The 20,962-nt window shown below is 45.2% G+C and overlaps 1 protein-coding gene across 1 annotated transcript in view; it reads left to right on the forward strand.

Moving 5' to 3' along the window:
• Positions 1 to 20,962, forward strand: part of LOC126249419 (alkaline phosphatase, tissue-nonspecific isozyme-like) — a 592,519-nt gene that overhangs the window by 173,350 nt on the left and 398,207 nt on the right. Inside the window, exon 2 of the mRNA XM_049951072.1 lies at positions 19,177 to 19,351. Coding sequence (XP_049807029.1) covers positions 19,177 to 19,351 — 175 coding nt within the window. The remainder of the gene's footprint in view (positions 1 to 19,176; positions 19,352 to 20,962) is intronic.

A 20,962-nucleotide genomic window follows, 5' to 3' on the forward strand; every position in this document is an offset into this window, starting at 1 on the left:
GGGGACTTTGGTGGCCAGCGGAAGTGTTTAAACTGAAAAATGTTCCTGGATCCACCATGTAGCAATTCTGGACGTACGGCGTGTAGCATTGTGCTCCTGGAATTGCTCAAGTCCTTCGGAATGCACAATGGACATGGGTGGATATAGGTGATCAGACAGGACGCTTACGTACGTGTCACCTGTCAGAGTCGTATCTAAAGGTATCAGAGATACCATATCACTCCAACTGCACATGACCCACACCATTACAGAGCCTCCAGCGGTTTGAACAGTCCCCTGCTGACATGCACGGTCCATGGATTCATGAGATTGTTTCCATACGCGTACACGTCCATCCGTTCGATAAAATTAGAAACCAGACTTGTCCGACCAGACAACAAGTTCCCCGTCATCAACAGTCCAAGTCGGTGTTGACGCGCCCATGCGAGGAGTAAAGCTTCATGTCGTGGAGTCACCAAGGGTACACGAGTTAGCCTTCGGCTCCGAAAGCCCCCGATGTTTCATTGAATGGTTGGTACGCTGACAGTTGTTAATGGCTTAGCATTGTAATTTATAGCAATTTGCGGAAGGGTTACACTTCGCTGATGCCGTTTTTGCAGGGTCTATTTTCGGCCACAACGATGTCGGAAATTTGATGTTTTACCGGATTCCTGTTATTCACGGTACACTCGTGAAGAGGTAGTAGGGGAAAATCCCCACTTCATCGCCACCTCGGAGATGCTGCCTCCCATTGCTCGTGCGCCGAATACAACACCACGTTCAATCTTACTTAAATCTTGATAGCCTGTCATTGCAGCAGCAGTAACCGATCTAACAACTGCACCCGTCAGTTCTTGTCTTTTGTAGGCGTTGCCGACCGCAGCGCCGTATTCTACCTGTTTACATATATCTGTATTTGAATACTCATACCGATTCCAGTTTCTTTGCCGCTTCAAGTGTATTTGCACCTCTTATTTTAGTACACTAATATTTGCATTGTGGAAAGGTTGACAGCTCGCTAGAATAAAACTGTGCATCAGATAACCTGAAGGCTAACATCTTGAGATATGCCGAATTACTCAGTTCTCAGAACACAACATAAGAAGAAAGCAAGCTTTCTCTGACCTGTTAGCGCTATGAGTCACCAATTCAATTACGTGTATTTTAAATTGTCGGCTGGATGTTTCTATGTATGTGACTTTACGTAATTTTTTTTTTTAAAATTATGTCACATAGACAGTTGTGTGTAACTTGACTAAGGGTACACTATCGCCGCCCACCTGTAGAATTTTGTTTCGTGGTTCTGTGCATCCGCCAGTCTGCCTCTGATAGTTATGTATGTATCATATAACTTCAGTGCATCTGTATAGCTCGAGGTATCTTGTATGTGTCCTTTACTTGTAACCTCTGGACATTTCTGTGATGCTTTTACTTATGGCTATGCATCGTATGATTCACAGATACCTGAGGATAAGTCAACCCGAAACGCGTAATATTAATATTACGCATTTCGGGGCAACCAGACCTCCAATATCGGTGAATCAGAACAGCCATTCATTCAGAAGCTAATGACGTTTTATTAAGTGACCTATTCAGCATTTGTGCGGTATTGTTCCAATAATTTTATATGGTCGATGATAATTCGACGTAGAGTATTCTGAACCCAAACAACAACTTCAACATTTCAGTTACGAGTGCTATTGTTCTGATTGAATTGTGACCTCAGTGTCGTACGAATTTAAGCTACCTGGTTAGAAAAGTCAATATCAGCAGAATATTTGACATAATTCAAAATCTTTTGGGATCGATCATTAAACGCGCAGTATTTGCTTGGATTTATTAACTGGACAGTTCGTTCCTCATAATTGTAAAACATTTTTAGGAAGAGGAATGTAAGAGAAATCGGCCACTGGAATAGAGAGAGACCAGGTGCAGCAAAGATACTGGATCCGTATTCGGAGGGAAGAGTGTTTCAGTTCCCGGTCAAACTAGCATACGTTTATCTTGGTTTCCCTAAATCATTTAAGGAAAGCACTCAATTGTTTTCAATATTATTTTTTGATGCAATAACGTGGCAAATTAGAAATTGAAAATAAGTCATATTAAAAAATAATCATCGAAAAAAAGTAAGAAAGAGTAAGCCGTAGTAAGTAACATCTACTCGAAATACTGTATTGAGAGCAGTATACTTTGTTCGTTGCTTAAGTTACCTGCTCACTAAGCCAATAGTTGTAACTCAAAGGTTGCGACATACTTTCATGGGTCAAAGTAGGACATTCTGACGTACAGCCTCTACTTTCTACGTAAATTACTCTTCTCGAAACGTTAAGTATGAAGTTACCAATTTTACGTTTGAAAAATCTGTTATGAATACAGGAACCCTGAATGATAGCAGTCATTTCCATAAAAGAACGGAAAAGATATGTTTTCATTAACTTTACTACGAATAAAGTGTACAGTTACTGACTAATTGCTAGTCTCCTAAATTCAACAAAATCGAGGTGATGCAGACAATTAGAATATTTCGCGAGGGTATGGATTCGGTACGTTGGTAGAATACTGGCAAGGTGCAACTTGTGCATTAAGAAAATCACTTACGGTACATTGGTTCAACCTGTCCTGGGGTACTCCTCGAATGTTTGAGATTAAGTGTCTGTTCACGGATAGCAGCTGTATGTAGGAAAAGAACAGCATATGTGATCACAATTGATTTGAAAAATGAAAAATGCGCAGTTGATAGTATGGACTAACCTAATAAAAGGGCTCGAACACTTCTCGTTAGTTTCTTTACGAAATTACAAAAAAATGAGAAATAAGGAATGCTTCCCCATTCGATTCGTCATTAAAAGATCTGAATGGCGTATACAGAGGACTAATTGGTTTCGATTGGTTTGCAATAGATCACAGCTACTGCTTATATCGCTGTGATTTGAATAACGGCTCTCCTACACTATATAATTTTTTTAAAATGCGGATCCTTGGATAATATTTCCTATGTTCACGTGTTGTTCCCAGAAAAATGAAAACGCTTTACATTCTTCTGTCTTTCTTAATTTGTTTACTTTTTATAATTCCTTTAAACAAATCGAGCGTATTTTTAAAAATGTACCTTTAAATAATCTCTTCCGCGTTATGTCCCATGGGACGGGCATGATGGACCTGCTAACTACAGAACACCAAAATACAAGTAGTGCAGAAACCATTTTATGATACTAAAGCGGAAAACGACACTAGCAATCCTAGTGGCCTGCTATTGAACGTCGAATATGGGAAAATGTAGGTCGAAAATCGGTATTCTTTGGTTTTGTGATACGAGTATTAGATGACAGTATCTTTTTTATTTATAATTTATGGGTCGCCCTCCTAATCTAGTGATTAAGTGCGTGACTGGAAAAGTTTTTTTAACCTTGTAAAGTTATATATCCGAGAAATCGTAATCAAAAACTGAGATTAACTCCTCGTAGCTGGGTTTACAGATATGAAAAATTTTATAAATAACATCGTAGTTGCATTTTGAATGCAGCATTATTTATTTGTAAAATCCAATACTGCAATTTCGACTATGTGGTTTTCATGAAGTGGATAATATTGCATTTTACCACATGTCAAAATCTAAAAATCATCTGGCATGAAACAGAAGCTAGTTTACCGAGCGAGGAGGCGCAGTGGTTAGCACACTGGACTCGCGTTTGGGAGGACGACGTTTCGAACCTGCGTCCGGCCATTCTGATTTAGGTTTTCCGTTATTTCCCTAAATCGTTCCAGGCAGATGACGGGATGATCCCTTTGAAAGAGCACGGCGGCCTCCCTTCCCCATCCTTCCCTAATCGGATAGGACGGATGACCTCGCTGTTTGGTCCCCTCCCCCCAAACCAGCCAGCCAATCAACCAACAGAATGGTTTTATCACATTCTGCTCCTGTTTACGACTTCGTCAGAGTATTGCACTCTCTGAATTGCGTTGTAAGTATATTGTCCGTATTTTGCTTGATTTTTGCTCACATCTGTCATATTGGGTGGAGTAAATTGTTCCATATTTGCCTTTGTCTCACATAAAACAGATTCTGGTTTCATCACAAGGTGAACTATAGACTCACGTATATTTGTTCTTGCTTACGTATCAGTATATGAACTGCTCAATTTAAATGTGTAGTAAGTACATTGCTCGTGTTCCGCTACATTTTTGTTCACATCCATTTTACATACGTTCTCAGATTTAATGGAGAATTCCATGTTAGCAGCTGTTGACAGATCTGATATTCAACTTTATTACACACTGAGTATGTAATTGTCCTTTGAATGGTGCTACTGCCGCGCGGGATTAGCCGAGCGGTCTGAGGCGCTGCAGTCGTGGACTGTGCAGCTGGTCGCGGCGGAGGTTCGAGTCCTCCATCGGACATGGGTGTGTGTTTGTCCTTAGGATAATTTAGGTTAAGTAGTGTGTAAGCTTAGGGACTGATGACCTTGGCAGTTAAGTCCCTTAAGATTTCACACACATTTCATTTCAGTTCCGCGGAGCACCCCATTCTGCTCTGTCACGATGTCTAATGAGTACTGAGGTCGCTGATATGGAGTACCTGGCAGTAGGTGGCAGCACTATGCACCTAATATGAAAAACGTATGTTTTTGGGATGTCCGGATACTTTTGATCACATTGTGTAATAGAGTTGAATGCCAATTCTTTAAAAAGCTGCTAGCGTGAAGTTCTCCATTAAATTCTAGAAAGTACAAAAAACGGATGAGAAAAAGTAGAGTACAATAGGAGCACTATACTTACAACGCAAATTAATCAAAACATTCACACAAGGATTCGTAGTCAGGAACAAATACACATGCGTCCACAGAACACCATGCGGCGAAGCCAGATTCTCTTTTATATGAAACAGATACAAATATGGAATGGTTTCCTCCACCTAGTCTAACGACTGCGAGCAAATATCGAGCAGAATACGAGCAACATGTCTACAGTGCAGTTCAAAGAGTGTTAATACACAAGAAGTCATAATCAATAAAACAATATGATGAAACCACCTTCTGTTTACTAAGAAACGAAAACTAATACAGAAGTCTTTAAATCATCCGAAGCGGGATAGCCTTGCGACGGTACGCACTGCTACCCCAGTCCGAGGTTCGAGTCCTCCCTCCGACATGGATATGTGTGTGTTGTCCTTAGGGTAAGTTAGTTTAAGTTAAATTAAGTAGTATGTAAGCCTAGGGACCGATGAGCTTGACAGTTTGGTCCCATAGGAACTTACCACAAATTTCCAATTTCCAAATCATCCGATAAGAAAACGAGATGACGAAGGATTGATAAACATGCAGTGCTCCAAGAGGCCGGGCAGTGAACCCAAGTCCTGTTACCGGAAATGTCTGTATGAGTTTCACGCTCCTGCTGCTAAACATCGTACGCCACTGTTTCTCCGGCACACCGCCATGGCCTCTATTGTATAGAGTGGCTGAATACTTGCGCCATCTCTTGGTGCGTCTCGTAATATACTCGTTAGAGTGAGTTCTGGATGTATGTAAAACACACACACTCACACACACACACACACACACACACAATGCGGAGGAGGAGGGATGGACAGATAGAGAGAGATAAAGAGAGAGAGATAGAGAGAGAACAGGAGAAGAATTAACAATTCCCCTCAGTTTCTAAATAATTCCAGTCGCACCTGTTTTGCTAATGAACATGCTGCAGTGAAAAGCACAATGTTTTATTATGCCCTATAACTACACAGAGAGTAAGAACAAAAAAATTACAAAGCAAAACGTGGTTATTTTAATAAAAAAGTGAGAGAGTAAAGCTCGTGTCGATGTAACTTTCATGTTGGAGAGCGAACGAAAACACCTAGACTGAATGAGCATTAGGGAAAAAGTCGAAGCTCCACACCGCTGTCCTACACAATACACAAGTGCAGATGTTTTGCATTTCTCTTCCTCAACTTCCTAATGAAGTCTCAAAAGTACATCTGGGTCGTGCATTAACAGGAATGAGTGTTTGTGTTCTTTGGATTAATGAAGAATGAATGCAAGCGATGGCTGTCGGCTAACATTTTACTTCTTCTGGAAAGAATGGAAGGGTGCAGCCGAGTTTAACGTCTACAGCAGACAGCTTCTCTTTCTATTACATCGCTGTATTTCCTTTAATCACCTGCTTCCTAGAACCCATACTAGGACATTCTTGTCTAAATTACAGAAAGTAATGATTAACACTAAAACACTAACAGCTTCTCTTTTCTCATTACTGTTGCTAAAATTAGCTTTCAGATGGTCCTAATTGTATTACTTAGCAGCTTATTAAATAATTTAATTATCAAGTTTTCCACCACAACTAATTCTCGACTAAACCTTATACAGAACTTGTACTATACAGGCTTCACCTTACTTACTGGCATGGGAGTTCAAATTAAACAACGCCTTTCGGAGGTACTGACCCCCCCCCCTATAATTTTCACCTGTACTAAAACTCACTGCTGCAGTTAACATAAACTATACAACTACACCTCATTTTGACTCAGGAAAGCTCGTGGTCGTGCGGTAGCGTTCTCGCTTCCCACGCGCGGGTTCCCGGGTTCGATTCCCGGCGGGGTTAGGGATTTTCTCTGCCTCGTGATGACTGAGTGTTGTGTGATGTCCTTAGGTTAGTTAGGTTTAAGTAGTTCTAAGTCCTAGGGGACTGATGACCGTAGATGTTAAGTCCCATAGTGCTCAGAGCCATTTGAACCATTTTTTTGACTCAGGAAATATGTCAGATACTGTCTTCCGACTATTACGACACGTCATCTGTGTAACATGTTCTCCTTGAGTCACCATCAATGCCTAGTGTTGCGTTCCGGGATGAGATCTGGTTGTAGCTGTCGGTTGTAGGCCGAGATCCGATTCGGGTAGCTGGGGCGTCCTATCATTACCACACCTACAGGAATTTCGTACATGATTTTATCTGTACTACCGTTCTTTGGCATCTCAGCACTTATAAAATAATTGTTGATCCGTTGATCAGTTCCCGTTCTGTGATATCACCAAAACTGTACCTATGAGAAAATCTACTTCAATACAATCGCTTAGTCTGATTGCCTCCTTCCTCTCCCACCGCCCCTCCTACGTCACTGCCCACAACACCGATTCCGGCACTTTCTACCACTCCACGGGTGTGCCCCAGGGTTCTGTCCTCTCCCCTCTCCTCTACCTCTTGTACACAGCAGATATGCCCCAACATCCCCTTCCAGTCCACCTCCTGCAGTATGCCGATGACATCGCCTTCCTTTGCCCTCTCTTCTACCCTTTAACGATCCCAATGCCTTCTCCAGAGTTACCTTGACTTTTCGGCCACATGGTGCAACCGATGGATCCTAAAAATCAATCCTTCCTAGACCCAGGCAATCATCGTAGGTCGTACCACTCCCTCCTTCTGGCGCCTTGATTTTTCCCTTACTATCTGTGCCCATCCTGTCCGCCTCTCCCCCATCCTGACTGTCGCCTTCCCTGGACCCCTCATCTCCACTCTATCTCATCCAAAGCCCACAACCGCCTCCATCTCTTTAAACTCCTCTCTGGCTGGACAAGTGAGTTGAACCCCTCTACCATCCTCCACACCTACAAATCCTTGATCCGTCCCATCCTCTGCTATGCCAGTCCTGCCTGGACCTCTGCCCCTCGAAATTCTATACATCCCTCCAGATCCTTGAGCACCATGCACTCCGCCTTGCCTTCAGTATACACCTCCCATCTCCCACGCAGATCCTCTATGACCTGATTCCTTTCCCCATCTGCTCCTTTTCCTTGAACATATCCACGTCCTCTACACCTCCAGCAAATCTGATCCCCCCCCCCCCCATCCCCTGGTTGCTCCTCTCCTGTCCAGCCCCCACCCACTGCTGTGTCCTCACCATTGTGTCGCACCTACCCTCCACCTGTATACACTTCATCTCCTTTCTCAAGGTTGCTTCTGTCAACTCCCCCTCCTGGATGATGTCCTCTCTCCCTCCATTTGTCTCTCCTATCAACTCTGATCCTCACTTCCCCATCCCTACCTGTGTCCTTTTCCCAGGCTCCCTCTTCCCTTTTCCATCCTGCTTTTCCCTCTTCCCTGTCTACCCTCTCTTTGACTCCCTTCTCTCCCCCAAGTCCTTTTGCATTCCCCTCCTCTGCCTTTCCCCACTCCCTGTCGCATCAATCCTGCCCCATCCTTTCCCATCATTTGTCCAGGTCCTCTTCCCCCCCCCCCCCCCCAATCTGTCTTAGGCTGTGGTGTCTCATCTCTGTGCCAACGTTTTAGTGCAGTATTTTAAGTGAGTGATAAGTGTTGTGCGTCTTTTCTTAAGTGTTGGGAACTGAAGCCATACTGTCGATAGGTGTGATTTCTTGTCTCTTGCAGACAGAAACCAGACTGTTGCCGTGTTTTTTAAATTGTCTGTCTACTGTTGTACTTGTCTGCTTCTAGTGTGTCTTAATTACCATCGCCAGCTCTTTGTTTTATATTTTAACTTCCACAAATTTCCGCCTATTTACAATTTAAAAAGTCACTTTTTTATCGCTTGCTTTTATTATTTATTATCTTCTTATAATATTTTTAAACATTCTATAGGCTGAAGAACGGCGGCCGGCCGCTGTGGCTGAGTGGTTCTAGGCGCTTCAGCCCGGAACCGCGCTGCTGCTACGGTCGCAGGTTCGAATCCTGCTTCGAGCATGGATGAGTGGATGTCTTTAGTTAGTTAGGTTTGAGTAGTTCTAAGTTCTAGGGGACTGATGACCTGAGATGTTAACCTTCCCTGTCATACCCCTCGACTCTTATAACTGCCTTCTTGTTTCTGTATGAGTTGTAAATAGCCTTTCGCGCCCTGTATTTTACCTTTGCTACCTTCAGAATTTCAAAGAGAGTATTCCAGTCAACATTGTCAAAAGCTTTCTCTGTCCACAAATACTATAAACTTAGGTTCGCCTTTCCATAACCTATCTTCAAAGATAATTAGTAGGGTCAATACTGCCTCACGTGTTCCTACATTTCTCCGGAATCCAAACTGATCTTCCAAGAGGTCTGCTTCTAGCAGTTTTCCCATTGTTCTGCAAAGAACTCGTTTTATTATTTTGCAACCATGACTTCTTAAACTGATTCTTCGGTAATTTTCACTCCTGTCACAAACTGGTTTCTTTGGAATCATAGTTATTAATTCTTCTTGAAATCTGAGGGTATTTCGCCTGTCGCATACATCCTGCACACCAGATGGAAGAGGTTTGTTATGGCTGGCTCCCCCAAGGCTATTAGTAGCTCTGACGGAGTATCTTCTACTCCCGGGGCCTTGTTTCGACTTAGATCTCCGAGAGGTTTGTGAAATTCTTCTCACAGTATCATATCTCCCATATCATCTTCAATCTACGTCCACTTCCCTTTCTATAATATTGCTTTCAAGTTCATCTCCCTTGTATATACCTCTATATACTCATTCTACCTTTCAGCTTTCCCTTCTTTGCTTAGAACTGGTTTACCATCTGAACCCATGACATTCATATAGTTGCTTCTCCTTTCTCCGAAGGCCTCTTTAATTTCCCTGTAGACTGTATCTATCTTTCCGCTAGTGAAAATCCTTACATTCGTCCTCTTTCCATTCCTGATTAGCGGTTTTGCAGTTCCTATCGATCTTATTTTTTAAACGTTTGTATTCCCTTTCGCCTGCTTCATCTGCTGCATTTATAATTCTCCTTTCATCAATTAAACATTACCAAAGTTAACTACAATAGCTGGAAGGTATGAATGTTTTACTGACGGCTCCCAAGAAAGATTTAAGGATTGTAGTTTACTGTTTCCGCCCGTCTGCAATAAGACCATTGAAACAGTTCATTCAAGACTACTTGAATGAAATATGACAGGGGCCCGACTGGGGACTGGCGTACTAGGACGTGTATGAGAACTCTAAAATACTGTATCGATAATGGCTAATAACTAGCCAAAATCTAGATTTGCTTTAATAAAGCTTGAAAGGACTACAGATTGCTGTGTTACATCCTTTTGAAAGTCATATCACAGTCGTTGAGTGCATTCCACATTCCTAAAGGAAGGTATCTTGATGTAACTATTTAGTTAGGCAGATAGGTTTCAGAAACATTGAGTTTGTTTTTGTGTTTGATTGTATCAGAATTTACCTTTCTCTATCGGTATTTGTAATTATTCAATGCTCAGCATGCCTGTCTTACATTATAAGTCAGTTTGAATACATCCACACATTTTTGAGGTATAATCATCGTCAAAGTTCCGTCGGCATATTCTGCTACCACTTGGTAATCCATTACATTATTCATGGCCGAAGGGATTTGGCCTTAGCGTGCCTGGAGGATTTACGTTGCTTTTGCTATGGACCTAGCCAGTCAACTCCTAGATGTAACTGATTAAAGTTATGCGGAACCTGCAAAAGGTCCCTGTAGGTTTTTCCGCAAGTCAAAGTAGAACTTCTTTTGGTATGAAAAACATTTGTCTACTAGGCGACGCAATAATAACAACTGTGTCTACCAATGGTATGCAGAAGATTATTGCTTGAAATTCTGTGCTGCTTTACGCTGCTGCTGCGAAACAGCAAATCACATAGTTTACGTAATGTAAAGTCTGATTGCGTCCAGATTTGTGTCAATATTGTCACGCCGTAACTGCAATCGAGTCAAAATCCGAAAGAAGGGTAGTCAATGAAATACAACACGTAGCAATAAAAGGATGTTTATAACGGACACCAACGCGCAGACATAACTGAATTGCTTCCTGAACGGAGACTGCTGCTATTTACACAAACATCGAATATTCCGGAATATATAAACATTACAGTTGTATGAAACTTCGAGAACCTTTTAGAAATATAAATACTAAATAACAAATAATTGCTTGTGACCGGGTTTGAAGAGACGCCCGGAGCGCGCCAGTCAGCGGCGTTAACGGCTGCTCCGCATTGCTTGTACCACAGGACGCGGAAATAATAATCGGATTGCTTTTCAATTACATATGGAATTCCCTGAAAGCGTCTTATCGAGTTTGAAGCCTAGCCGTGGAATATTTCCGTGCCGAGGGCTGTGATTTTTACGAACAACCCACGTGCAATATTGCATTATCTCACGTTAATCCGCCGAAATGGCGTGTAAAGCACTCATAATTCAATAATTCACTCTAGCATGGAACACCAGACCAGAAGTTTTATAAATAAAATGAAATAATGTACTCTCTACATTTCTGTGTACTCTATAGATTACTTTCTTAATGGATTTATCCGTATATGGTTAGGTTGTACGTATTAAATTTTATTGTAAATTGAAATTAAAATCCAAGTACGTTAATGGACAGCATGTAAAGATTTTTTCGCGAAGTTAAAGTACCTGGAACGAATATTTCTCTCTACAGCGGAATTTACGCTGCTTTGAAACTTCCTGTCAGATTGTAATTGTGTTCTACACCGCGCGTTAAACACGGAGCTTCGTCTTTCGCGGACAATGCTTTTACCGACTGAGCTATCAAGACACGACTGACTGGCATCTCTCACAGATTTAAGTGTTTAAGGTATCTCCTCTGTAAATCTACTGATACGTTCCACATCACAGGGAGCTGCCGCAAATATCCACGGGATATGCCAATAACCATCCAACTAAGTAATTAACTGGCGGAACGCTTCTATCTCGATCCCACGCTGTAAGAATTAGTGAGTTAAGATAAGGGAATGAAGGACAAGAGCTACCAACACATTCTAACAGAACTCATATATAGGTAATGGATACTCTCATATGTGTTGACGACGAGGGAAGAGGGATCCTCGGATGATATTGTAAACCAGAGTGTTGAAACAACAATGCCCATTATCACCGAACTGTTTTTAATATCTATATAGACTCAGCTATAAAAGATTGGCAAAACAATGACAATAAACATTAAAAACAATAAACATTTTACAACTGCCATGTCAATTCTAACACTATGCTAAGTGCTGACGGTTAGATCTTACATGCAGGCAACGAGACTGACGTACAACTGCCCGCTCATCAACTTTTCAACTTTAAGCTACTTTTCAATAATTCAAAGCTAATGATATTCAAGGGGAGGCAACCAGTCTGTAACAAGATTGTAACTAATAATGACATAATCCAGTAGGTCAGAAATTTATCTGTTTATAATGTTTGATTGATTATGATTAAGATGAGAATCTGAGTAATATTTTAGATAATTCACTTTGAAGACAATGATTACCTACAAAACAAGAAAAGACACACAAATGAAATTATATACAGGATGGAAGAGCCTATGATGTATGTTTGTGAGAATTAAGCTCTAAAGAAGAAGAAGAAGATGAGAACTATTGCAACAACAAAAATGAAGTTCCTCTGTCGAGCGGCTGGATATAGCGTTAGAGACGAAATAAGAAATGAAAACATCAGACACTACGGTCGCAGGTTCGAATCCTGCCTCGGGCATGGATGTGTGTGATGTCCTTAGGTTAGTAAGGTTTAAGTAGTTCTAAGTTCTACGGGACTGATGACCTCAGAAGTTAAGTCCCATAATGCTCAGAGTTATTTGAACCATTTTTTGAAAACATCAGACAAGGGTTAAAGATACTTAACGTACTTTAAAAGACACTTTCCAAGAACTGAAGCGCGCTATCAAGTAGAAACGCCCTGGAATATTGGCTGACGCCATCACTCTGTTGCAGGATAATGACGTCTTTATAAGGATGTTTCGGCTAAGCTATAGAAGTTTCACTGAGAAGCCCTTAGACATCCTCCATACAGTCCCGATCTCTCCTCATGCGGTTTTGATATTTTTGGAGCTCTGAAAACGTCATTCGTGGCCGATGATTTGCTTCGCAAGAAGAGGCGCGCGCCTGCTGCAATCACGATTCCGTAGGCAACCACAGACATTTTTCCACGAAGGCATTGCCCATCTTCTCTCAAAGTGGGATAAATGTATTAACAGTTATGGCGATTACTTTTTTTTTTCCTTTATTGAATTTCAATTCCCCCGAAGGGGGCGGGCTGGCAGCAGCTTAGTATGCCGCTCTTCAGCCGACAGATTTCGTGACAAAGATCAAGAGAACAAATAATAACAAAACAGGCGATAAAATCGGAGACTTAGAGAGTAACAAGGCGAAAAGAAATCGTGGAACTTAAAACAACAACAGAGGGATGATGATGCTAATAAAAATACATACGAAGCAGACAGGGAAAACAATAGACAATTAAAAAACACGGCGACAGTCTGGATTCTGTTCGCAAAAGACATAAAATTCACACCTAGCGACAGCATGGTTTCTGTTCGCAACACGAGAAAGACAAACAACACTGAATAGTCACTGGAACACTGCACTAAAAAGTTGGCAAATGTGACACCACAGTCGAGAGCAGGTGGGGGGAAACTGGACAGAAGATGGGAAAACAAAAGAAAGGGGGGAAAGGAGAGTAAAAGCGAAGGGGGGAACCGGGAAAGGAGCTGATGGAGGATGAGGACCCAGAAGAGGGGTGGGGGGCAGACGCGACAGGGAGTGGGGTAGGCAGAGGAGGGGAATACAAAAGGACTGGGGGGGGAGAAGGGAAGTAGGGAGAGGTTTAGTGGGGAGAAAACAGGACGGAAGGGGGGGGGGAAGAGGGAGCCCAGGGAAAGGACAGAGGAAAGGAGGGGGAGTGAGGATCAGAGTTGATAGGAAGGATAAATGGAGGGAGAGAGGGCATCATCCGGGAGGGGGAGTTGACGGAAGCCACCTTGGGAAAGGAGATGGAGGGTGTAGAGATGGAGGGTAGGGGGGACACAACGGTGAAGACGTGGCAGGGGGCGGGGATGGGAGAGGAGAGGAGCAACCAGGGGGTGAGGGGGTTCAAGACGGCGGGAGGTGTAGAGGATGCGGATATGTTCGAGGAATAGGAGCAGATGGGGGAAAGGAATGAGATCATAGAGGATCCGCGTGGGGGACGGGAGGCGGATACGGAAGGCAAGGCGGAGTGCATGACGCTCAAGGATCTGGAGGGAATTATAGAATTTGGTGGGAGCAGATATCCAGGCGGGACTGGCATAACAGAGGATGGGACGGATTAAGGATTTGTAGGTGTGGAGGATGGTAGAGGGGTGCAAACCCCATGTCCGGCCAGAGAGGAGTTTGAGGAGTCGGAGGCGGTTGCGGGCTTTGGATTGGATGGAGCGGAGATGAGGTATCCAGGTGAGGTGACGGTCAATGGTGAGGCCAAGGTAGGTGAGGGTGGGGGTGAGGCGGACAGGACGTGCGGAGACAGTAAGGGAGAAATCCAGGAGCCGGAAGGAGCGAGTGGTACGACCTACGATGATTGCCTGGGTCTTGGAAGGATTGAGTTTCAGGAGCCATTGGTTACACCATGCAGCAAAAAGGTCAAGGTGATTCTGGAGAAGGCGTTGGGACCGTTGGAGGGTAGGAGCGAGGGCGAGGAATGCGGTGTCATCAGCATATTGCAAGAGGTGTACTGGAGGGGGGGGGGGGGTTGGGGCACATCTGCTGTGTACAGGAGGTAGAGGAGAGGGGAGAGGACAGAGCCCTGGGGCACACCGGCAGAGGGGTAGAAGGTGTGGGAATTGGCATGATGGATGGTAACATAGGAGGGGCGGTGGGAGAGGAAGGAGGCCACCAGACGGATGTAGTTGATAGGAAGGGCGTAGGTTTGGAGTTTAAACAGGAGACCGGGATGCCAGACACGGTCGTAGGCCTTTTCGAGGTCAAGTGAGACAAAAATGGCGGAGCGACGGGAGTTAAGCTGGAGGGAGAGGAGATGAGTGAGGTGGAGGAGTTGGTCATCAGCAGAGAAGGAAGGTCGAAAGCCACATTGGGTGTTTGGGAGGAGGTGGTTTTGGTGGAGGTGGAGATGGATGCGCCGGGAAAGGATGGATTCCAAGAGCTTGCTGAACACCGATGTGAGACAGATAGGACGATAGGAAGAGGTATCAGATGGAGGCTTATTGGGTTTGGAGAACATCAGGATACGGGAGGTTTTCCACAGGTCGGGATAGAAGCCAGTGGCAAGGATGACATTGTAGAGGGTGGCAAGGAGGGAAAGGAAGGAGGGAGGGCAGTGTTTGAGGTGGCGGTAGGTAACGCAGTCGTGGCCGGGAGCAGTGCTGCGTTTAGTGCGGAGTGTGAGGCTGATGTCCTGTGTAGTGATGGGAGTGTTAAGTGCAGAAGGTGGGGTGTGGCCCAAGTACTGGAAGCTAGGAGCAAGGGGAGGAACAGAGGTATTCGTACGGTCCATGACATCAGGGAAGAGGGAATAATCAAAGTGGGGATCATCTGGGATGGAAAAAACATCAGAGAGGTGGGAGGCAATGTGGTTGGCCTTACTGAGGTTGTCAGGAAAGGGACGGTCATTAAGGAGGAGAGGGTACTGGGGGGTGGGGCAGTTCCCAGTAAGGCGGTGGAAAGCAGACCAATACTTGGAAGAGTTTATGGGGAGCGTGGTGTTGAGTTGTGTACATGTCTGGCGCCAGGCTCGGCGTTTCTTCGCAACAAGCAGGTTGCGGATGTGTCGCTGTAATTGCCGGTGGCGGGTAAGTGTATCCCGGTCACGAGTGCGGAGAAAAGAGCGGTAGAGGCGGCGGGACTCTCGAAGGAGAAGGACGGCCTGTGGAGGCAGGGCGGGGCGGTGAGGGTGGATGGCTTTGGTGGGGATATGGGTGGCGACGGCGTCAGACAAGGTCTGGTGCAGGAAGGCAGCAGTGCGAGAGAAGTCATCAGGAGACTGGAGGGTAAAGTCGTGGGCGTCAACCTGGGTGTGAATGGAATCCCGGTAGGCATCCCAGTTGGCACGGGAGTAATCATGGACAAGTTTAGGAGGGACGGCAGGGCGAGGAGCGTGGCGGGGATGGCGACCGTTAGAGATAGTGAGGAGGACAGGAGCATGGTCACTGCCAATGAGGTCAAGGACATCCACGGTGATGCGCCCAAGGAGGTTTGGAGAGGCAAGGACCACATCAGGAGTGGTGTTGGATTCGGGCCGGGTGTGCTGAGGCAGGGGAACCAGGTCTCCCTGGAGAGTGATGAGAAACTGATGCCACCGCCGGAGGTCGGCAGGATCACGGCTGTGGATATTGAGGTCGGCGACAATCACGTAGGTGGAGAAGGTGCGGTCAATGTGGGCCAGGAAATCGTACGGGATGGGGGTACGAGGGCGGACATAAATGGTGGCACAGGTGATGCTAAGGGTGGGGAATAAGAGGCTGAGGGTGAGATGCTCGGCAGGATTGTTAAGGAGAGGTTGGGGCCGGACAGGGAGGTGCTTGAGGTGGCCTATAGCAACTCCGCCACGCGCAAGAGGGTACGGGTTATCGGTGCGGTGTAGAGTGTAAGGAGCCGTGGAGACGGAGATACGGGGTTGAAGGAAGGTTTCATTTAGGATGAAGGCATCCACGCGGTGCTGACGTAGGGTGTGGAGGAAGAGGAGTTTGTGGGTGGGCAGGGAGCGAATGTTGTGGTACAGGATATGGTACGGTTGTTGTACCATGGGAGTGGAGAGTTAGACAAGGGTGGTGAGGGGGGTGAAGGTGAAGTGGGCCTGGTTGTGGGAGTATGTGGCATAGGTGGTAAGATGGAAGATGGAACGGGCAGCGAGGGCGATTTGGGAAAGAGTGTGTGAGCGCTGGAAGGGGTGGATGTTTTGGAGCACAATGGTGGTGAAGCGGATGATGTCCTCAGCAGTAGGGGGAGGGCGGAGCGAGTTGTTGGGGTGGATGGGGTCATCAACAGGACGGACAGGCACGGTGAGCTCAGGGGTTACTGGTGGAGGTTTCGCTTTACACTTCGAGGAGTAGGTAGGATGTGGTTCGTTGCAAGTGTTGCAGGAGGGGGGAGCGGTGAGGTTGGGGCAATGCTTGAGGAAGTGGGAAGCTTTGCAGTGGGGACAAGTAGGGGGGTTCTTGCAGGCAGAGGTAATGTGGTCGTTGTAGGTGAGACAGCGTTGGCAGCGGTAGGATTGGACTGGGGAACGGGAGGGGTCCACCTTATGGCGCTGATTGTAGATGAGGGCTCCCTCGGTGAGGAGGCGGTCAATGGAGGAGGAGGATTCGGTGAATATCCGCATGAGAAAAGTCGGCCCGGCATCATTGAAGATGCGACGGGCCAAGCGGATTTCAATGTCGGGCCGGGAGTTGAGTTCTGCCAACACCTCAGCCTCCGTGATCACGGGGCTAAGCTTCGTGATCACAGCGGTGAAGGTTGGCGGACGCTGGGGAGGTTGAGGCTGACGGGGAGAGGACGGGGTGTGGTAGGGGGTGAGGGTTGCACGTTGGCCAAATTGGATACGGGGGATGCGGGAGAGGAGATCGGTGTGGAGGGAAGCACTGGGGGATTTTATGAGGACTGAGTCCTTGCGAGGAATGAGTTGGGAAATGGGAGCATTGGGGTAGTATTTCCGGATGGCGAGGGTGAGGGAGCGGGCATCAAGGAATTGAGTATCAGCATGGGAGAGGACAAAGATGTGGGTGGCAGGCGTGGCGGGGGCGGGGGTCGGAGCCGCGTCCATGGGGGTGGGTGGGTCACGGGGGTTGGGGGTTTTTTTGGAGGAGACTGCGGGGGAAGGGTCAACATTCGGGCACTTTGAAGGTTTCGTGGGCACGACCGGGTGGAGAGGGGGCAGGGGTACGGGTTGCAGGGGGAGATGGCGGGGGGCAGGACCACCCTGAGCAGCGGATGACGCAGACGGAGGGGGCGTGGGTGTCACTGAGACTGTGGAACGTCGAGCAGAAATCCGTGCGGGCTTGGAGCCTGGCGGAGGCGGTGCGGGGAGGGCGCTTACTTTTGTGATGCCCCCTTATATTACATGTCATCCTAACACTTCATAAGAATTTCAGGTGTAATAGCAAGATGAGACTGCATCGTAAGAGGATTTTTACTGATTATGCAAGCGTAGAATAAGTTCTCTCTCAGTTAGGATCGTCTCACTATCATTACGACCGTTGTTGCAAACTGTACTGGCCCGACGCCTCTCAAAACAACAACAGGTGGCAGATCGTTGTTGCAGACGGTTGACGCTAGAGTGTGCTGTGAGTCAGCATTGAAGTTTCACCCCTGGGCGCGAATTTTAGGCATATTCAGATGGTGGATGAATACTTTATGAAGTAACATTTTTAAGATGCTTTCTGCTTTGTTAACCTTACTATCGCTATGAATGTATCTTTTTCCCTGTTTTACAATAAAAGTGATTTACTGTGCTAATTTTTATAGGACTGGGTCTTCATGTTTTATATTCGCTTCTTTTCGGGTGCCACAGGTTTACTTTTTGAAAAACAAAATATACCGCTAGACGAATACTTTTTGGACTTACTTTATGGCCACTTTTCCCTCTGTTAGATAGTAAAGAAAATGCCCCCATCTTCTCCCACTTATCGCTTTTTCTCTTTTCATTCACGTAACTTTCTTTTTCCCTATCTTCATTAATTGTGTTTCACCACGTTCCTTTTTCTCTCACTCTTCCCCCCCCCCCTCCTTCTGTCATGTTCATGGTTTAAATCTACCTCCTGTAATTTGTACCTATTGCTGTACTTCTCATGAACTAATGTAAACAGTTTTTTTTCTATGTTAAAAATGACGTAATTCCTCCAGTTGTATTAAGGTGTTGGTTTTATTGGCAACTAGTTTCGATGTTGTTACAACATCATCTTCAGGCCCATACTTGTTGACAGTAACCGTATGTGTTAGACACAACTAGTTTCGATGTTGTTACATCATATTCAGGCCCATACTTGTTGACAGTAACCGTACGTGTTAGACTCATACGGTTACTGTCAACAAGTATGGGCCTGAAGATGATGTTGTAACAGCATCGAAACTAGTTGCCAATAAAACCAACACCTTAATACAGCTGGAGGAATTACGTCATTTTTAACATATATTATACAAGCTGACGTCCCAAGTCGTCCGTTTTAATTATGGATATACGAAGGTTTTTTTTCCTTTCTGTACTCTAGCAATTACTGCACATTTTATGATAATGTATATTAGTTGTGATTTGTAATATGCTTATTGTACTGAAAGTAATGAAAAATATGCAGAATAATTTGGTTAGATGTAAGAAATTGCCCGATAGCCGTAAAATTGCCAGGATAAATAAAATAATGAATGTAGGGTTACATATAGTCACTTCGAACTAGGAACGTTAATGTGAGGATAGTAACATGAGTGATGTTTTCGTGGCATGGAGAGTACTAGCGTCAGTGTTGTCGTTGCAGACGTACAACGCCGACGCTCAGACGGGCGAGTCTTCGGCGTGTGCGACGGCGCTGCTGTGCGGAGTGAAGGCGAACCGAGAGACGGTGGGGCTGGACGCGCGCGCGCGCTTCGAGGACTGCCCGTCCAGCCACACGTCGCGCGTGCCGTCGCTGCTCTACTGGGCCCAACGCAAAGGTCAGCCAAATATCATGCATTCAGCTGGCCAATTCGACTAATACAATATATTAACGTTGTTCATGACTAGGTCATTACGCTTTATTTACCACCTCAGTCACCTTCACTCAGCGACCATGAAACTTGTGGTGTCAGTCCTTCTCTGCATATTTATCCTTGAATGTGACCCATTTTTCTGAACGATGAATGACTTGGCAGATGGTTCAAATGGCTCTGAGCACTGTGGGACTTAACATCTATCGTCATCAGTCCCCTAGAACTTACAAGGGAACCTCCCCATCGCACCCCCCTCAGATTTAGTTATAAGTTGGCACAGTGGATAGGCCTTGAAAAACTGAACACAGATCAATCGAGAAAACAGGAAGAAGTTGTGTGGAACTATGAAAAAAATGAGCAAAATATACAAACTGAGTAGTCCATTTGCAAGATAGTCAATATCAAGGATAGTGTGACCATAGGAGCGCCGTGGTCCCGTGGTTAGCGTGAGCAAATGCAGATCGAAAGGTCCTTGGTTCAAGTCAGCCGTCGACCGAAAATTTTACTTTCTTCATTTTCGCAAAGTTATGATCTGTCCGTTTGTTCATTGAAGTCTCTGTTCACTGTAATAAGTTTAGTGTCTATGTTTTGCGACCGCACCGCAAAACCGTGCGATTAGTAGACGAAAGGACGTGCCTCTCCAATGGGAACCGAAAACATTTGATCGCAAGGTCATAGGTCAACCGATTCCTCCACAGGAAAACACATCTGATATATTCTATACGACACTGGTGACGGCATGTGCGTCACATGACAGGGATATGTCGTCGACCCACCTAACTTGTACACTTGGCGAATGGGTAAAAAGATTCTTCTACCTTGCCCGATTTAGGTTTTCTTGTGGATGTGATAATCAATCCCAAAAAAGTGATGAAAACATAAGAGTTTGTCACATAAACAGCAGCAAATGAATGCAACAGTTTCACAGTCACACAGTTTTCCCTCTGCTCTGTCAAAACATGTTTTTAACGTTTTCATATATTTCCGTGTATAGACCGTCAAATCCTGCATATGTCCAAGCAAATCTGAACATGACCTGGAATTTTTGAGAGCGAAGTTGATTATGTGTGTGTGCCTGAACTTTGATAATTGTCTGAAAATAAAAATTTAAACTTTTCACTCGTGGGAAGACTTGAACCAAGGACCTCTCGTTCCACAGGTGCTCACGCTAACCACGGGACCACGGCGCTCCTGCTGTCCCACTGACCTTAATGTTGCATATCTTGCGCATGGACTACTCAGTTTGCATATTTTGCTTATTTTTTTCATAGTTCCACACAACTTCTTCCTGTTTTCTCGATTGATCTGTGTTGAGTTTTTCAAGGCCTAACCACTGTGCCAACTTACAAGTAAATCTGCGGGGGGTGCGATGGGGAGGTTCCCTTGTTAGAACTACTTAAACCTAACTAACCTAAGGATATCACACAATACCCAGTCATCACGAGGCAGAGAAAATCCCTGACCCCGCCGGGGTCACGGGCGCGGGAAGCGAGAACGCTACCGCACGACCACGAGCTGCGGACTGACTTGGCAGAGAACTTGGATGTACACTGATCAACCATACTAGATTACCAC

This window comes from Schistocerca nitens, chromosome 3 (assembly GCF_023898315.1).
Source record: "Schistocerca nitens isolate TAMUIC-IGC-003100 chromosome 3, iqSchNite1.1, whole genome shotgun sequence".
NCBI classification, from domain to species: domain Eukaryota; kingdom Metazoa; phylum Arthropoda; class Insecta; order Orthoptera; family Acrididae; genus Schistocerca; species Schistocerca nitens.